Raw genomic sequence first — 19,979 nt, forward strand, 5'->3', positions numbered from 1 at the left:
CTTCAAGTGATTCTCAATTGTAGCGGGTATGGGGTGGAATATACGATTTAATATGAATGACGTGCATAAAAATCTTTTGTTTATTTGTGATAATCTTAGCACTTTATTATTATTGTCTCATCTGTATTATGACTGATATTTGACGAATTGCTTTGTTCCTTTTTGTACGTTTTGGACAAAAGCGTCTTCTAAATATGTAGCCTAAAATGTAGGCTAATAATAATAATAATTATTATTATTATTAGTTTATAACTATAAATGAGTTCACTTAACACAGTAATATGTTTATCATAAAATAATTTATGAATGCTTTATTTTTAAGCAAAAATAAATGTAGGCCTATTTTATCCAAACCCGTAAAGGTTAGGTTATAGCCTATAAAAATAAAGCATTGATAAATTATTTTATGACAAACATATTACTGTATTACTAAGTGAGCTCATTTATGAGTTATAAACTCTAATAATAATAATCATTATTAAATTTTAGGCTACATAGGCTATTTAGAAGACGCTTTTGTCCAAAACTTACAAAAAGGAACAAAGCAATTCGTCATATCAGTCATAATACAGGTTAGACAATAATAATAAAGTGCTAAGATTATCACAAATAAACAAAAGATTTTGATACACGTCATTCATATTAAATCGTATATTCCACCCCATACGCGCTAATTGAGATTTGAGAAATCTTTTTAGAAAATATAGTTTATAAACACCGTACTATATATCCCGCACCGTAACAGATGGCCTGGTTGAATCTGCCGGCACAGACTGGGGAGGAGCCACAAATCCGAGTACAGTTTACAAACCCGTGGGAACGGATTGCGAAAGCGTGGGCACGGTTTATGAATTTGTGGGTACAGATTGCAAAAACTGAATGCACGGTTTACAAATCTGAGAGCGCGGATTAGGAACTCGTGGGTACGGTTTATTAATCCGTGAGCACGATTTGTTAAACCGAGGGAACAGTTTGAGAATTCGTGAGTACAGTTTATAAACTGAGCGGATGGATTGCAAAACCGTCGCCACGGATTGTTTTTTTTTCCCCAACAGGTGACTTCCCGTGCCCCGTAGTTTTGCAATCCGTCCGCTCAGTTTATAAACTGTACTCACGAATTCTCAAACTGTTCCCTCGGTTTAACAAATCGTGCTCACGGATTAATAAACCGTACCCACGAGTTCCTAATCCGCGCTCTCAGATTTGTAAACAGTGCCTTCAGTTTTTGCAATCTGTACCCACAAATTCATAAACCGTGCCCACGCTTTCGCAATCCGTTCCCACGGGTTTGTAAACTGTACTCACAGATTTGTGGCTCCTCCCCCAGTCTGTGCCGGCAGATTCAACCAGGCCATCTGTTACGGTGCGGGATACGTAGTACAGTGTTTATAAACTATATATTTTTAAAATGGATAAATCCTAAATTCATAAACTATAAATGAGTTCACTTAAGACAGTAATATGTTTATCATAAAATAATTTATGAATGCTTTATTTTTAAGCAAAAATAAATGTAGGCTTATTTTATCCAAACCCGTAAAAGGTTAGGTTATAGCCTATAAAAATAAAGCATTGATAAATTATTTTATGACAAACATATTACTGTATTACTAAGTGAACTCATTTATAGTTATAAACGCTAACTCTCCCCACGATTTGTTAAACCGAGGGAACAGTTTGAGAATTCGTGAGTACAGTTTATAAACTGAGTGGACGGATTGCAAAACCGTCGCAACGGATTGTTTTGTTTTTTTCCAACAGTTGACTTCCCGGGCTCCGTAGTTTTCTCAGCCATTCCCTTCCTTATTTTTGTTTCTCATCTGAGAGAGCTCTGCTGGATCCTCTGAATATATTTCATACAAAGATATGTGATAGTGGGAGAGAGAGAAAGAAAAAGTCTACAAACTATTATGGATTACAAACAAACATTTGTATATTTTATTATTTATTTTTTTGCTGTACAGTGAAATCACAACTGATATTTGTCCAGATTTAACTTGCAGAGAACACTTAAACAGTATCACTTGGTGACAACCTCAAAAATATATGAAATCTTGACAAAAATTATTTAAGTTTTTAAAAATAAGTTTGATAGTAAAGTGTGTTGTTGTGCAACTCAATATTTAAAAGAATCTGTAGTATTTTATACTGGACCCAATAGGTCACTTGATGTTGCAATTTATAAAAAATTTGAAAACACATTAACTGGAAACTATGTAAACTTTAATTTTAATTAGAATAATTTCTGTACTTTTTAAAATATTTTAATATTCAATGTTAAAATAATAGTTTGTGATGATGTCATCCCATAATTTTGGATTTGCTTTTGTTACCAGTATTGTTACCAGCAACCCTGTAAAGTCATGAAAAACTATTTATTGCCAAATATGTATGTGGTTTTGATCGCATAAGAAAGTTACATTGTTGCAAAAAGGATTCTTTGTGTACTACATGTTGCTTGCACCGGTCATCATTGTGGCAGTCCCAGATGTTTATGAAGTTCACATTTTTTCTAAAAAAACACAAAAACAAAACAATGGTTAACTAAAGAGGCCTAAATGTACATCATTAATTTCTTTCAATGTAGTATTTGGGGAGATCATTGTGTCCCTGGCATCTCAACAAAAGTAAACTGTTGATATTCAAACTGAGGATGCAAGTTTAAAATCATGTAGTAAACAGTGAGTAGTACCTCATGCCATTCAAGTGTCTTCATAGGAAGTGCCAGATGACAAAGTGGACAAGTGCTTATCCTATCTAGGTCCCTCTCAATGTTGTCTCTCTTCACCTTCTGAAGTGATGAAAAGGAGAAATCTGCAGTGTCTGCAGCACTGATCCCAGGGCCGGGATCTTCAACATCCTCATCTCTTACATATTGTAAGGAGTGGTTGCAAGCCAGCTAGTTAAAAAGTAATAAAATAATATTTTGAGGTGCTATGAAAGACAGTTACATAAAATTTGTTATATATATATATATATATATTAACTTAAACATTTATTTACCACATGCTTATCCAGTCCATCAGTAGGAATGTATTTCAAACATTTCCAACACTGCTTGATGGAATCCTCTAGAGATAGTAGATATAATAGATCAGTATTTTACAATCAGCATTAAAGGAATAGTTTACCCCGAGATGAAAATTCTGCAATTGGTCACGCTTTTTGTCTGTGGAACAAAAAAGAAAAAACATATTTAAGCAATATCACACGTGCAAGAGTGCGATATGGCCCTATATCAGCACTGCTGTGATTCGGCCTCAGGCTTATATACAACAGTTCAATGAACAAGTCAATTTAAACAAATTCAGAAAAACTGAGTACGGTCATCTCAGTGCTTGTTCTCACAGTCATGGAGCTCTCTCTCTTTCACTCTCTGTGTCTGTTTTGCTGTAATACAAAATAAGTGATCATGAAGATGGAGTAACTTTTCCTTAAAAGTGCGCGATTGTTTATTTATCAGGGATGTGATTCTTCCGAATGCATACGTAATTCTGTATTTTGCTATTTAAAAATGTTACCCGTGTGAATTGTGAAAAAAAAAAAAAAAATGGTGGTGTGGGTGGGGATTGGTTGGGCTGGTTCATATTTCATAGGGGATTAATACGTTATTATGTCCTGTCCGGTGCTTTCTCGATAAGCATTTTTCACCCAAACAAGTCATTGTGATTCAAACTTCCCTCGGAACAACATCATTATCTCAAACTTCAAAGCTGCTTCTGCGTCACACACACACACACACTTTGTTGAGATTGTGTGAGACGGAGTCTCCTGATTCTCTCTGTCAGGACTTTGTTCAAGTAAGACAGATTTATTTGAATTCATCAAGAGATATAAAATGGTTGGATATAAAATAGCTTTGAACCATTACCACTGTTGCTGACAGGTTAAAAATATCTATTGTTAAGCTGTATTATTGACGTGATATTTACAATTAAATTATGCCATTTATCTTCACCTATAAAGTACTCATTGCCAGTATATCGAACCACGTGTATGTATGACTTTAGAAAACGTTCAGTCTAGACAAGTGTTTTTCCCTGTTTAGATTGGGAAATGAACTTGGATTACGGATGTAATAAAAATGACTTGATTGTTGGGGTGACCACTCTCTGTAAAAATTATAAAATGCACAATCAACAGATAATACTAGCCACACAATGAAGAGGAGTCAGCACTCATAAGAACATGTAATATTATATTGTTATTAATGTCATTTTCACATTAATGTGTAAAAACCAGCTTGACAATTGTAAGCATCACTTACAGTAAGTACATGTTGTGTGGGAACCCATCAAAAACTGTAAACGTTTACCCCTGAGACATTTGTATGATATGTTAATTCGGCATTATGGAATTAATTAAGATTGAAAACGCAGTGTAGTTTTGAATGGCAATTCCGCATTTAAACCAGCCTGCATTGACAGCTTCTGTCAGCACTGGACAAGCTAATGGTGCCATCTAGCAGCTGTGTGCAGGACACAATGAGATGCTTGCTCTTTGCTCAAAACATTATCCTGCTTTTTTGTGCTTAACCGATCACATGCCAGATTTATCCAATCGAGGCTTGTCATAGAACTCATGTCCACATCCAGCTTTCAGTGAGTAAAGAAATGCATCCAATAAAAACAGAATGTTGTGGCTCATTTTAGAGCAAGGAAACAGCTTGGTTATAGAATCTGCATGGAATGAAAACCTTCACATCAGTTTGACGTCTTGTCCATTATACAGTAAAAGAAGAAGCTCACTGGTCACTTGACGAGAACACAAGACCCCGCCCCAGTGACAGAATTATTTTTTCAAATAAAACGGATGTGTTTTTTCAGTCTTTGAAGCAATTAACTCAGCAGGGAGTCCCGACAGTCAAGTGATTAAAATCTGCCGCTGAGAGACGCTAATGCACGCTCTCCCTCTGCCTCTGATTATGTTAATGAAGCTAACACCTGAAAATAATTGGAGAAATCAGTTACTAAGACAATGCCTATAGTGAGCTGTTTACTCCAAAATTGCTGCAACAGGATCATTGGGTGAGCTTAAAGTCGGCGACATACTAGCAGACTTAATACAACTTAATTTTGTCCAAGGGGGTCACATTTGCCTAGTGTTTTGCTGAGATCTTGCTCTCTTCAGTAGGGGATATGACACACTTGCCGATTAAGAATAGTGGAGGAGTGACAGACATACAAACTCATCACAACTCTCTCTCTATCTCTGATTCCCTGTCACGTGCAGCTCACTGGAATAACAACAGGAGTACCACATAGGCATAAACAAGTTTAATATAGTGTTTTAGGATGTGATTAACTTCACCTTGTGAATGTGTGTGATTGTGTATTTATCCTCTCAAAGCTTACTGTAGAACATGTATGTCCACATGCAGCTTTCAGTGATTAAAGAAATTGCTTTCCATAAAAACAGACTGTAGTGCCTCCACTTTCTGATTTCATTTGTCATTTAATAGTGTAGGAGAAAAAAGCAGGTAAAAGCTTGGTGACAGGATCCTATGCATTTCAATCAATGTTTGTGATGAGATGCAGCTGAGTGCAAAGAAAATGTTAAGATCAGCTCATCAACGTCTTGTCAGTTCTTCAGTAAAAGAAGAAGCTCATTGGTCTCTTGAGAACACGAGGCCACCCCAGTGAGGTTTAAAGTATAGTTCACCCAAAAATGAAATTTCTTTCATTATTTACTCACTCTCATGCCATCTAAGATGTGTGAGACTTTCTTTCTTCTGCTGAACACGAAGATAGATTTTAAGATGAATATTTCAGCTCGGTAGGTCCATAAAATGCAAGTGAATGGTGGCCAGAACTCTGAAGATTCAAATATCACATAAAGGCATCATACGAGTAATCCATACCACTTTTCATGGTTTAAACCTTTCATATGTACCCACACACATATGGTTAATAAATGGCCTCCACAGAGTAGCGTCACACATGTGTGTTTTTCAGAGAATATTAGCAGAGACGGCCATTTTACTTAAATTAATGGAAGAAATTGGAATGCCCAACCAAGAAACTCTCATGGTCAATGGATGTAGAAAGGAAGTCCTGCCTTACAGGTAAAAGTGCCAATCACCTTTTAGTTACAAACATCGCCTGCGCATTAGCTATACAAGCTGTATTATGTGTTTTAGTGTAATGTGAGTTAAAAATAAATAAATATTATAACATTTTATTGCTGATTTGAAATTTGTTCTTTGATCGTAATCTTGACCAAACGTCTTTGAGATTTCGGTCTTTCCCAATTCAAGTAGATAGGAGCTGCACTGGCATGACTGGAATATATATATATATATATATATATATATATATATATATATATATATATATATATTATACTATAACAATTAAGAGTGCGGCCCTCAAGGCTACACAGATCCTGCTTTGTGGCCCCTGAGCTTTCCAAAATTGAGTAACCCTGACTTATAATATAGCTATAGTGAATATAACTGTCGCATGGAATAGACCTACATGTAGATTCTTCTAAATATGTCATTTCTTTTGTTTTACAATGAGGGTGAGTGAATGAATCTTCATTTTGGTGTAAACTTTAAAATTAATTTAGATTTATCCAGTTATAAAGACAGGACACCTTTCAGAAATACATGTATTTAGAACTTATTAAGACGTATGTTTAAAACTGATTGGATCAGTGACTGACCATCTGTGCCAAACGCATCTTCTTCTGGACTAGGGCTCTTCAGTGTTGGAGGGGTAGAACCGCAGATCTGAGCGTGATGGAGCTGGTCTTTCAGTTTGACGTAGTGGCCACAATCAGAGCAGCGCTCTGTGCGACTCCCACAGGACAAGCTGTGCTCCATTAGACTGCTCAGAGGAAGCTCTAGCTGACAGAACTCACAGATCTGTGGCCTCTCTGAGCACTCATCTGTCTGAAAGTGGCAGGACAACAAAAGTAAAAGTGAAAAAACAGAGATAGAGCAATCTCAGGCATGAAATGTTGAAATACTGCCAAGTCTTTTCCTAAAAGAGAGAACTTGATTCTTAAATTGTGTAAAGTTTTTTATTGTATACAGTAGGTGTGAAATTGAGCATTTACCTCGTGGTCCAACAGCTGCCTTCTTTCCATCTTTTTATTGCACTTCCCACATTTTACCTGTGAGACATGAAGAAAATGGGACCACAGACATGATTTTTAAGAGGTAGGAGATTACATTCAGGACACAGGACTAAGTCTGTAAAAAGTAGAATAAATGCAGCTGTAACCTGTGCATGCTGTTGGGCTTTATGCTCCTCTAGCTGATCTCGAGGGACAGACTCATCACAGTCAGGGCAGAGACACAGAAACCTCTTACAGTGTGGTTCATGTAGGTCAAAGTTGGCCTTCGCCACATCTTTATTGCTGTGAAAACATTAAAGAAAGTTTACAGGGACTGAATGGAAAATCTGTGACCCCATTACACAAACTGTTTTTAGTTGTACTTGCAGGTAAATAAGTAGGTGTGCCACCACAGCGGAGCACCACCTAATAAAACAAGAGTTTAACCTTTGCCAGTTACGTGTGGATTTATAAGGAAATAACAGTACAATCAAAATTGTTTTTAAAGTGTACATGGACAAGAACATAGCAAAATTCTTCAGTGTGTCTGATACTAACACGCAGGGACACAGATATGAGAAGCATGTATATGCTCCAAATGTCATATTCGCTTATAATATTCAGAAACTGTGATTGATGTACAGTATATCCTCATGAAATCAGAGACTCTCCCCTCAAAATGCATACACAAGTGGTCAGAAGAGACGACCAGGTGTAACAGTGATTTGTTCACTTGTGATCGGATCACCCAAAACGCATCTTAAAGGAATATTCCGGGTTCAGTAAAAGTTAAGCCCAATCAGCTCAAATTGTGGCATAATGTTGATTACCAGAAAAATGTATATCAACTTGTCCCTCACTTTCTTTAAAAAAAAAAAAAAAAAAAGCAAAATCGAGATTACAGTGAGGCACTTACAATGGAAGCATGTGGACCATATTTGGAGGGTTTAAAGGCATAAATGTGAAGCTTATAATTTTATGAATAACTTACATGAATTAATCTGTTAAAACTCATGTTTTATTCGAGCTGTTAAATTGTTGACATAATCACTTTTACTGTCATTTCTTTTCCATTACATCGTCATGGTAACGAAGGTGTAACATTGGCTATAATTTTACACAGAAAAGGTTCGTAAGTGATTTAATCACACTAAAATCATGTAAACACACATATTGTTTATGTCTTGTGGCAATACTTATAAAAATAATTTTAACGTTCAAAAATTGGCCCACATTCACATCCATTGTGCCACACTATAACCCAGATTTTGGAAAACAAGACAGGTAGTCACACCTGTCCCACACAATGGAAAACAAGACAGGTAGTCACAGGGCGCTGACTGTAATCATGTAGTGTGCACTTGGCTTAACTGAGGCTGTCAAGAGGAAGAAAGACAAACAGGTTTGGAACAACATGAGGGTGAGTAAATGTTAAAATACTTTCTGGTATTCCAGCTTAATATGCAGAGTCAACTTTAAACCAACAGTTGATATTACCAATCACTCCTACTTCTGGAATCAAAAGGTTATTTTTGCAATTCCGTTTGGTGCCACTAAAGTGTCTCAGAGATTAAACACTTGTTATCAATGTTGTTAAAAAAACGTAACACAACAAACGACCAAAGAAAGGGAAATGTTTGCTTCTCCTCATCGTTTAAATAAAAAATGAGACATTCGAAGTTGTTCAAAATAAAGAACAATTTTGCCAAGCCAAATATGACCCCAGTAGCCTGCGCCTGGCTCTCAAAGTTTCACTTTCAGTTCGCTTTTACTTATGCAAGACACAATAAAGAAATAACCATCATTTGTGAGTAAATAAGTAGAATACGTTAGGTTTTCGATTTATTGTCTTTGCTATGGTAGACGATGTCATAAATATTGACGTAATCTCGTGACGCTGAACACAGTCATTTGTTTATGGAACCTGTGCAGAGCAAAGACGCGTCAGTAGATGCCTTCCGTATTTTTGCAAGTTACTTAATTAAGGTGCGTCGTAAAAACACTCACCAGTGGGTACATAAAACCACTTCTTGTGCCTCCATAGTTACACCAGCTATGCGAAGTGAGATGACTGACTTGACTCTGTCGGGCAGAGGATCCCACTTTTGATTTATCCCGAACAGAAAGTGGAACCGAAACCGAAGCAGGTGATTTCAGTCAATCTAATCTTAGTCTCTGCTACAATACAGCTATTACTAAACCTCTATGGCCATTCATAAATACAACATATTGATTTGTTTTGGGGTCAAAAACAGTCAATTACTTCACTTGTCAGTTTTAAGATGGATTGCATGTCTCTAGTCTTGCATAGACTGTATACTATACAGTATAAAGGCTATAATAATAACCTTTATTTTACCAGGAAAGAAGACTCACTGAGATTAAAATCTCTTTTTCGGGAGTGTCCTGGCCAAGATAAGCAGCTTAATTTACATTTTACATCAAAGTTACAACACACAAACATAATCAGATCTCATTACCTAAAAAAAACAAACAAACAAACAAACAAACAAAAAAAAAATGCATCTGGTTAAAAAAATTTACACACACTTAATTTACTCAGATGACTATCTAATAAATAGTTAAATTGACTACAAGATACTACATCTTTTAACTTCATCTCAGTCTGGAGAAGATTCCAATCCGATGCTACGGCATGTTTAAAAGAGGTTTTACCCATCTTAGTTCTGGCAAAAGGCACACACAAATTGTAGGTCGATTTAGAACGTAATGAGTAATTACCAGGTGACTTCTGTTTAATAAGACAACAAAGATAAGGGGGTAAATAACCCAATATAGCTTTGTAAATCAATTGGTACCAGTGCTTTTTCCTTCTAATACTCAGCTGACCTGACCAGCCAACCATTTTATATAGGTCACAATGGTGTGTCGAAAATCTGCAGTCAGTTATAAATCTCAAAGCACCATGGTACAGAGCATCCAGAGAGACAAGAAGGTAAGAGGGGGCGTGCTGATATACTACATCCCCATAATCAAAAACTGGTAAGAAGGTAGCAGACACTAGTTTCTTTCTCACATTAAATGAGAAACATGATTTGTTTCTAAAATAGAATCCTAATTTTTTCTTAAGTTTTTGCCTCAGATATTTAATATGTGACCCAAAACATAGTGTGTTATCGATAATGATACCAAGGTATTTGTACTCCAATACTGATGTAATCAGATTACCCTGAAAAGTCAAAAAAGAGATTGAATTCTCAGTAGAGATACTATACAGTAGTTGAACCATAGTATCCACAGATAAAACCATGGATGACTTCTCATTACCATGGTTAGCCTACATCAATGTAACATTGTTATCTAGAAAACAAATTATATAGGCCTAGGATTAAAAAATAGTATTATAAACACGTTTAGAAACAATAATCATAACTTCCATAGTTTTAAGTATCTCAATTTTAATATCCTAATAGTGCATTATAAGATGATTTAGTATCAATCAAACAAAACACCATTACAGTAAGTGTTACTTTAGTAAAACCGTGGTAAGTTTTCACAAGGCTTAGTTTTAAATGGTAGAATAGCAGTTTTTTTAAGTCTTTTTGGCTAATTTATCAGCGTAACATTTTTAATCAAATGTATTTATTGAATTAAATGAATTCTTAGCAAAAAAAATTTAGATAACACATTTGTGTTTACCGTACAGCAGAATATTGTAATTGTAAACAGACAGGTGGGTTTCATCCCCTAACTATATTTTTTGTAGGCCTGCTGTCAGCTGAAATGTTTGTTGTTTCATTTTAGTAATGGATGTCTCGTTTAAACTTCACACAAGTGATACATTTAGCATTTTAGACCGATCTTGACCCTGCAATCGCTAACACAACCTTTTGCCAATGTCTTTTAGCAAGGCAGTTCACTCGGCAGCCATCTTTGCAACGCCCTTGGGAAGGCCGGCAGCTATTTTTTTAAGTAACATGCGGCATACAAGCGCAGCTCTTATCTACTTGTATTAGGAAAGACCGAAATCTCCAAAATGGTTGGTCAAGATTACGATCAAATAACATATTTGATATAAACAGTAAAATCTGACAACAACAGTATCATGAATTGTGTTTCTTTCCCTCAGATTGTGTTAAAAAAACTAAAATCTCCTGGTTTGTATAGCTAATGCACATGCGCGTTCTAGTGTTGATTGACAGGCTATCATAAGAGTAATCCATACCACATTTTATGGTTTAACCCTTTCATACGTACCCTCACACATCTGGTTAATAAATGGCCTCCGCAGAGTAGCGTCACACATGTGTTTTTCAGAGAATATTAGCAGAGACGGCCATTTTTACTTAAATTAATGGGAGAAATTGGAATGCCCAACCAAGAAGCTCTAGCACCCCACGGGCAATGGATGTAGAAAGGAAGTCCTGCCTTACAGGTAAAAGTGCCAATCGCCTTTTAGTTACAGACATTGACTGTGCATTAGTTATACAAGCTGTATTGTGTTTTAGTGTAATATGAGGTAAAAACAAAATCACAATTTATGATTCCAATATTATCAAAATAATTAAAGGCACCTCTATCTAAAAGGTGATTGGATCTCTTACCTGTAAAGCGGGACTTCCTTTTCTACATCCATTGACCGTTGGGCTTCCCAATTTCTCTCATTCATTTTAATAGAAGTGGCCCATCTCTGCTAAATAGTCTCTGCCTGTTGCTCTAACATTGAGGAAATTTCACACTAACATTGCCCTAATTCTATAGGTGTTAATCTAGAGATTTGAATATTGCTTACTCATTTACAATGTGCATGCATTAGAATGGATCAGTTGGTGTTCAGCTACGTATGTGTCCGTGGATGATTATTGCTCAGCTCATTATATGTCCTTTGTCCCTTCCACTTTGGTGAACCAGTCGAAGTTTGACAGACAGATGGATGTCCCCAGTTGGCCCCATTAGAAAATGTTCACTTATGCTGACTCCCTACTCTATGATTTTGTTGAGTTATTTAGTTTTGATAAAATGTTCTCATCATCATCATTGAAAAGGTCTTTGTGTCAAGGCATGTGGCACAGCATCAGTCCCTGGCCACATTAGACATCAGAAGCTAATGGTTGTTTGTCAGCAAAAACAGCATGGGAGCAGACAGCTGTGTCATGCCAGGGGAATAACAGTAATTACTAGGGCTGCACAATATGGAGGCAAAATGCGATATTTGATAATTTGTTGGATAATGCGATATTCGATGTGCGATACGGTATTCCTATGATGACGTCAACGGAGTGCATGGAACATGGTGGTGGTGTAGTGGTCTAAGCACATAACTGGTAATCTGGTAATCAGAAGGTCGCAGGTTCGAGCCCCACAGCCACCACCATTGTGTCCTTGAGCAAGGCACTTCACTCCGGGTTGCTCCGGGGGGATTATTCCTGTAATAAGCTTTGGATAAAAGCGTCTGCCAAATGCATAAATGCCCCCCACTGCCCAAATTAAAAAACAAAATACCATCTATCCTAGTGATCACAAAAATACTTCTCTTTTGTTCCAAATTGCATTTAGACTGTGTATAATATATACAGTTTTACCATTAGTTATGTTGCAGATATTAAAATTCATATTTAAATATTTGTATTTAATTTTTAAAAAGCACACACAATGTTGTTCACCATATTATGGGATATCCTAAAATAGTCTGTGTTATGAAATATTAAATTTTTACACTGTAATTCATGTTCGTGTTTATTTCATAATTCGTTTATTCAATGTGGGAATTTTATTTTGAAAATGTATGCCCAGAAGCGCTTGCTGTAGAAATTATTCGCATTAATTTAAAGTTGCTGTTCTCATCAATCGACGCTGTGGCAACACTGAGAGGAATCATTTCCCTGGACAATCCATTCATTGAAACCCATCCTTTGATATGTCCATGCAAAGCGGCAATTAAACAAGCCACGTTTGTATTTCAAGCTGGCTTTTGGTCTCATTATTATTTGCACAAATGTTGTTTTGATACTCTTTAATGCTGTGTGTGACAGACTGAGATTCAAATGGAGTGGGGCACAGCGTGCTGTCTTAGGGCACAAAAAGAAACACGAATGAACATCAGAGGGTATATTGAAAGATACAGTATGACTTACTGAAATCAAATGTGTCTTCTCTGTGCTCATATGCACACTGCATGCACACACCAAGTGACAATCGTGCACCTGTTCAGTTCTATCTGCGTTGCCATAAACGTTACTTTTCAACGTATTAAAAAAATCATGCCGTTATCGCAAACCCTCATGATATGTACATTTGCGGTATTTCGATAAATTACGCAGACTGGTCATTTTCTAATTCCGCCTGAGTGGGTCATCTGTCAGCTGCAATCTGTGATCGAAATTGTGATCAGCTTTAGCTGTGCCACAGTCCCATATACACAAAATCGTACAATTTGGCTTGAACAAAAATGTATGACATTTACTCCCAAAGATACAAATAAACAAATGATTTATTACAGTTTTTTCCCTTAGTTTAACCCAACACCAAAGCTAAACTTTAACCTAACCATAAAGTCTGACCCCTTACCCAAACCCTAAACCTAAAATAAAGTGTTGGATAGGAAGCTAGCTAAAATGACTTGTTTGTATTGAATCGATTTTAAATTCTATTTGTTGTTAAGTTGTTGATTGGTCTCTATGGGAATAAAAGTTGTACCCTTTCATATGAGCCAAGTCCTGGGATATCTTACGATTTTACCATCCTGTACAATTATTACGAGACAATATCGATACTGAATCTGACAGCTCCTCAGCTCCCATGGCCTCAACTGGTTGAACACTTAAAAATCTCAGCAGATGTTTTATACTGAGGATTGCATCACAGGGCTGTTATTACCATTGCCAGATCTATGTCAGAATAAACGTACACTGGGATTTCTTTCAGAATGACCCTTGAAACAGCACATATTATGCCTCTTTTAAATAATTTATTTATCATTATGTGCTCTTTTATTTGACTATAAAGAACATAAAAATAAATTGAGGTTGGAAGAAATGCATATATGGCCGTTATATATGTGATTGAAACTACAATGGATTTTATTTGCTGAGTGAAGTCACATTTCCAGCTGGTTATCAAGTGTTGCGGTGACATGCACTCATTTCTATTTCCCATCAAGTCTAGTTATAAAATGAGAAAGCACGTTTGAATTGCTGTTGTTTTCGGATTATTGCTATATATACATATGTTCAGGCAACCAAACCTTCTGGCAGAACTCCTAAGAACATTTCCAAAGAGGGTTACCAAGGCAACCCCAGAAAGTGCACCAATTAGAAGGCGCAATGGCTCTCAAAACACTAAACTGCCAAGAGATTGAAGGAGATGGAGACAACGGCTCTAAACAAACAGACAAATGATTGAACCAGGCAATGTTCAACAGGCACTTTGAGTGGAAGATTGCATTAACCACAACTTGGGGCCTTGAGCACAGGGAGTTTTTCTGTGTGCGTAAATGTGTCAGGTATTGCCTTCATTGTAGGGAATGTCTTAATACGGCTTAATAAAAACAAAATGTTGTTAAATTGTTGTGAAAAAGTTGTAATTAAAGTCTATTTGATCAATAGCTCAGTGTAAAAGCAAAGTCAATGGGACATTTCCAACATGATAGAAAAATAAACGTGTGCATGACTGAAGACCACGGTAGGGTTGATTTTATCTAATTATCAAATGTGACATATCCACAAAACTAGACAATTGTGCAACTTGTACCTCTTGATACGATTTCCTGTTCCTAAATTCAGAATATTGATATTCCTCTGCTATGTGTGGGGTGAGTGTGTGTTTGTGGACATTGATTATGATTGGACCACAGCGGTGGCTGGCTGCATTGACCACTTGAAGTCATAATGGCCAGTGAGGCACATGTGTCTACATGTGAAGAAAAAAATGGTGTGCATCATGAAAATCTGAAAAGTGGAACCTTTCAACTGACCCGTGTTCTCACTGTATTCCAGAGCTAACTAGAAGAACTTGGGCTCTGCACAGTTTATTTCCTTATATGTTATTGAAGTCTATGGTATGCTCTATTGGACTTCATTGGATATTTAAAGTGATAGATCACCCAAAAAGGAAAATTCTGTCTTTGTTTACTAACCCTCAGATTATTACAAATCAATCAGACTTTCTTTCTTCCATGGAAAATGAAAGGAGATGTTGGGCTGAATGTTAGGGATTGACAACCTCGTGCTTTTTTCACTTTTATTGTTGGTGTTTAAGAAAGGTGTATGGGTTAGGAACAACATGAAGGTGAGTAGGCCTATATGATAACAGAATTTAAATTTTGGGTGAACTAACCCACTATGGTTTGCTAGCATTGTGCATGTGTCTGTCTATGCATATGTGTCATACACCTTGTGTAAGGAAGGCTTTTGCTGTAGTTGGTTTTATGGCTGAGGAATTATCTGCACCCCCTCACAAAGCCATCATAGAGACAGAGCATAGTCACTGCCATAGCAACTACTACAACTACTACCTGCATTCTTACATACTCTCTCTCTCTCTCTCTCTCTCTCTCTCTCTCTCTCTCTCTCTCACTCACTCACTCACACACACACACACACTCTCTTTTCACTCGTGTTGAACCAGTCGTTTCATGCTGCACTGCTGTGTTTACTCAGTTTTGCAAGCCACTAATGGCAGATTCAAGGTAAGCAAATGGTTATTCAAGAGCATGATGGATTTGGGCGAGTAAAGCCTATGTTTGTCACTTCAGTGTAAAACTGTGAGTGTGGGTTTGAGTGAGACATCACATAACTGTTGCTGAGTGTCTTAGCAGATGTATGTGTATGCAAGATTAGACTGCAGTTTAAAGGGTGTGTTTGTAGTTGTTCATGTTTGCAGTACTGGATGTCATCATACACTGTTTTAGGATTTGATCCAGAGCCGAATGTCGTAACTAGGAATTTGTGTCAGGATCTGTAGTTTTAAATTCACAAGACTCTTCCTGCAGCCCAAAATGACAACAATATGACAATAAGACTTGCAGACTGTATATGAATAGTTAAATTGTTGTTGGCTTGTGTGTGTGTGTGTGAGTAAGTGACTCGTTCCCTTAGTGTATGCAACTGTTTGTGGCTACCAGGGGGACATTTTAAGTGTGATGGCTCAATTTTAGAAATAAATTAAGAATGTGGATGATGAACACGAGTCATTTTACACAGGCTGTGTGGGATTTGGTAAACAGAAGGAGATCATAATTCATAAAGAGCCTCACATAGAGATACAATTTTAGAGACTGTAAACATGCCGGATGCCATGTGAAAACACCGTGATAACAGAATTACTTTCAGGCTATTTTAATGCACACAGCTACATTTCTGGTTTTGAACAGTCATCATTGTGGTTTTAGCAGGAAAAATGATATATGATCTTGAGTGTAGAATTACAGAACTTTCTGCCCAACAACTGCACATTGTGCAACCGGTAGCAAGAGCTGCTGTTGATTGTTATTTTAGTTTGATTACTTGTATGCACATGCATTTGAGTGCTAAGTGAATCATGCAAGTAAGTCACACTGCCCAGTTCAATAGTTACATCAGCATAATGACATCTTTTTACTTTTCTAGATCCTGCGATGTGCAGGAGATGTGATTTTCATCCAATCCTTTCCCATCGCTCATTTTCTCACAAGTCACTCCCTTTTTCTCCCCCCAGCGGGCCCTCATTAGTTTGCGGCATCCACGCTCCACACCTCACCCCCCCATTCCCTCTCAGGGGGTGTTAAGCACCTGCCCTCGTTTTATTCGCTTAAGGTGTGTGAGTTATGATCTCGATTCTACTCACGTCATCTCTACTTATCTCTTCTTTACTCTTCTCATCTTGTATCTACTTGTCTCATTTAATCTCTACACATCTCATCTCATCTCTACACTATACTCTCTTCATCACTGCTTGTCCCTACTCGATTCTTCTTTTCTCTACGTGTGACAAGTCTCTTGCTCTGTTGTGAAGTAGTGAGAGCCGGGCAAACAATATAAAGTAAATCTTTATTTTTAATACTTTTCAGTATCCTCACACTGTTTGCTTTTCAGTAGAAAGCAACTGAGTGCACACATCAAAACTGCTGCGTGTGTCTCTCTCTCCCCTCCGGGGGTCTGGACTGCCCTCTTATCCCTCTCTAGCTCTCACTAACTTTTCATCCAAGGATTTTTTGCTAAAAACAATTTAGCACATCAAAATAAAGGTGATGGAAATGCACACTATCGCTAAAATGTCACAACTGTTGAGATTATATTTTTCCGTTTAACTCAAGTGCATAATCTCTATGTCGTATCATCAGATGTCGCGAAAAACTGGTTTGGAAACACTTTTTGTCTATAAAATTGCCATTAACGCAAAAAATGTAGTGTCACATGACAGATTTTGCCCCAATCGTGTTAGCCTGTGTTAATTATGATGACAGTATTGAAAGCCAATTTATTGTACGTGATTATGGCTTGATCTGGATTGATGGATTGATTAAAAATAAATACAAAATACTAGGAGAAAAGCATCAGTGCTTTTTTTTTTTTTTGGAACACTTACAGCCCAATTCTATTAAATTATTGTTTAGTTTTACTTTTGAAAAAATGCCAGCAAAATTCTCTGTATTAAATAAAACTAATTACAAATTATTTTATTTTTTTTACCTATATGTGCCTTTTCTGTACACAAACTTAAATTAGCTTTACCCTGTTCTGTAGACAAAAACAGTCAGCTGAATGACATTCTCAGAATGTTCTGCAAGACTATAAACTTTCAGAACTATTTGTCCAATGCTGAGTTCACTTTCAGGAAATGAGCTTTTGAACATTTTAAAACATTTAAATACTTTAAATCCAACCATCTTTACCTCGGATCACTTTTACTGCATCTTCAGAAAATGTACATTTGCATTATGAATCTAAAATATATTTCAGATGATAATCAAGTTCAGTTGTTTGTTAAAAGTTGCTGGAGAAATATTTGGGACATAATGCAGTTGTGATGGTGATGCTTTTGATTAGATGATTGTTCAAAATATTGAATATCAGGAATGTATCATATGTTAAACCTGATATAACACAGCATATTTTTTTTTTCTTTAATAGCTGTGCACACAACATATACACATCGACTGATGGTCCTTATACTGAGACAGAAAGTTTCACACACTACTTTTGCCGGCAGGTTGCCAGCTTGAACAGGGCCATGACGATCCGCTTTCGGGTCAGAACCGGTGCCAAACTGTGATATGCGCAACATCAGGACCAATATTACAGTCATATCAGAAGGGCAACTGCTCCCTTTTGATTGCAATTCCTCCTCTTCTGATTGCTTCTATTTGTTAATTAAAATGATAGTAAACTGGCTAATTTAAATTAATTGTCTCAATACTCTCCCCATTTTACCCAAACTTCAGAAGAAAGAAATTGGGATATTTGGGAGGCGAATTAGCGATAAACACACATTTCTGAATGGAAACGGCTTCAGGGCAGATATATTTAGCGCTAAACCAAAACGTATGCGACTTATGCGGCAAATGTCGCATTTTCACTTTGTTGATAACAAAATAGCATGAAAGGTGGATGAAACTAGTCTACTGTAACACAAAACAGCTGTTAGAGATAATTTCCCACAGGTGTCTATCCTTACCGTTCTTCCTCTCCTGGCCTCATTCTCCACAGACATCGCTTGGCCATAGCTACATCACCATACTACTATACTCCACTTGTCTCGTTTCATCTCTACACTACTGTATTTATTTCATTTCTTTTTAACTCTACTCATTTTCTCTTCTCTCCTATTCTCATCCTTTCTCATCTCTGATCATCTCATCTTGTCTCTACTTGTCTCATCTCTTCACTACTCTGCTCATCTCATCTCTGCTAGTCTCATTTTGTCTTAGCTCACTTGTTTCATTTATCTTTACTCTTTATCTTATTACTACAATAATGTAATCATCTCATATCACCTTTCTTGCCTCTACTGGTGTCTTATAATCTCCACTCATCTCATTTCTGCTTGCCTTATTTCATCTTGTCTCTACTCGTTGCATCTCTACACTACTTGTCTCGTCTCTACTCAGCTGATCTCACTCATCTCTACTTGTGTCTTCTGGTCTCTACTCTACAATACTCTACTCGACTTATCTCATCTCTGCTCGTCTCATCTCATCTTGTCTCTTTACTTGCCTCATCTCATCTCTAATCGTCTCTACACTTCTCTACTCTAGGGCTGCAACTAATTATTTTGATAATCGATTCATCTTCGATTATTCCTTTGAATAATCAATGAATCAGATAAATACAGAAATTTTATTTCCTGTACTTTATTAAATAGATTTTTTTTTTTAAATAAATGATAAAGGCCATAAGGATTTGGCTTGATTTACAGTATTGAATTCACGATTTTATACTCTCACAAGACTTTGAACAAAGCCAGAGTCATAAAAAGTTAAGTATGATTTTTATTATTATTACTTTCAGGATATGTGCCAAACAGTTCCTTTTCTTTACTTGAACAACTTAACAAAAAACTTTAAATATATAAAATTACTTTAAATACATAGTTATGTTAGATATGCTTGAACACATCACTGATTACATCAATTTTAAGTATTTTAAATGAATATTGTAGGTTTCAAAATAGTATTGTTATAATTACATGTTCTAAACTATTACTTCAAATTATGTGGATGCTTATCCAGTAATATTATGTTTGCCATGGTATAAATTTACTGGTGAAATCAGACATTTGGCATTATCAGGAGTACTATCAAATATTGAATTATATTTCATTATATGCAGTTTAATACAGCACAATCATCAAATTCACTCTAGCTCTGAAAATAGCATCTTTGCTTATTGTAATACATGTCCTGACATGATGAGGAGAAATCATCTGAAACACTTTTAAAACTTGCACAATTGGACCTCCGAGACATCAGTGTGATATCT

General features: G+C 36.5%; 2 protein-coding genes across 4 annotated transcripts in view; one reads left to right on the forward strand and one right to left on the reverse strand.

Moving 5' to 3' along the window:
• Positions 1-1,917: 1,917 nt before the first annotated feature.
• On the reverse strand, positions 1,918-9,186 carry LOC127632110 (XIAP-associated factor 1-like). The gene is made up of 7 exons (XM_052110617.1): positions 9,070-9,186; positions 7,230-7,365; positions 7,063-7,119; positions 6,667-6,895; positions 3,004-3,071; positions 2,693-2,899; positions 1,918-2,512 (listed from the first exon to the last, which is right to left on the reverse strand). The coding sequence occupies exons 1-7, from the start codon at positions 9,102-9,104 to the stop codon at positions 2,471-2,473; spliced, it is 774 nt and encodes a 257-aa protein (XP_051966577.1). The 5' UTR covers positions 9,105-9,186; the 3' UTR covers positions 1,918-2,470.
• Positions 8,466-19,979, forward strand: part of LOC127632091 (rap1 GTPase-activating protein 2-like) — a 109,295-nt gene continuing 97,781 nt past the window's right edge. Inside the window, exon 1 of one of the 3 annotated variants that reach the window (XM_052110572.1) lies at positions 8,466-8,482. Coding sequence is in view for 2 of the 3 variants with exons in the window: in XM_052110569.1 (XP_051966529.1) it covers positions 15,696-15,709 (14 nt within the window). In the remaining variant the exon portion in view is untranslated. Of the gene's footprint in view, positions 8,483-15,629; positions 15,710-19,979 lie in introns of those variants that run through there. The other 2 variants (XM_052110569.1, XM_052110571.1) reach the window with 2 other exon arrangements.

The sequence above is a fragment of the Xyrauchen texanus genome, chromosome 38, assembly GCF_025860055.1.
Source record: "Xyrauchen texanus isolate HMW12.3.18 chromosome 38, RBS_HiC_50CHRs, whole genome shotgun sequence".
NCBI classification, from domain to species: domain Eukaryota; kingdom Metazoa; phylum Chordata; class Actinopteri; order Cypriniformes; family Catostomidae; genus Xyrauchen; species Xyrauchen texanus.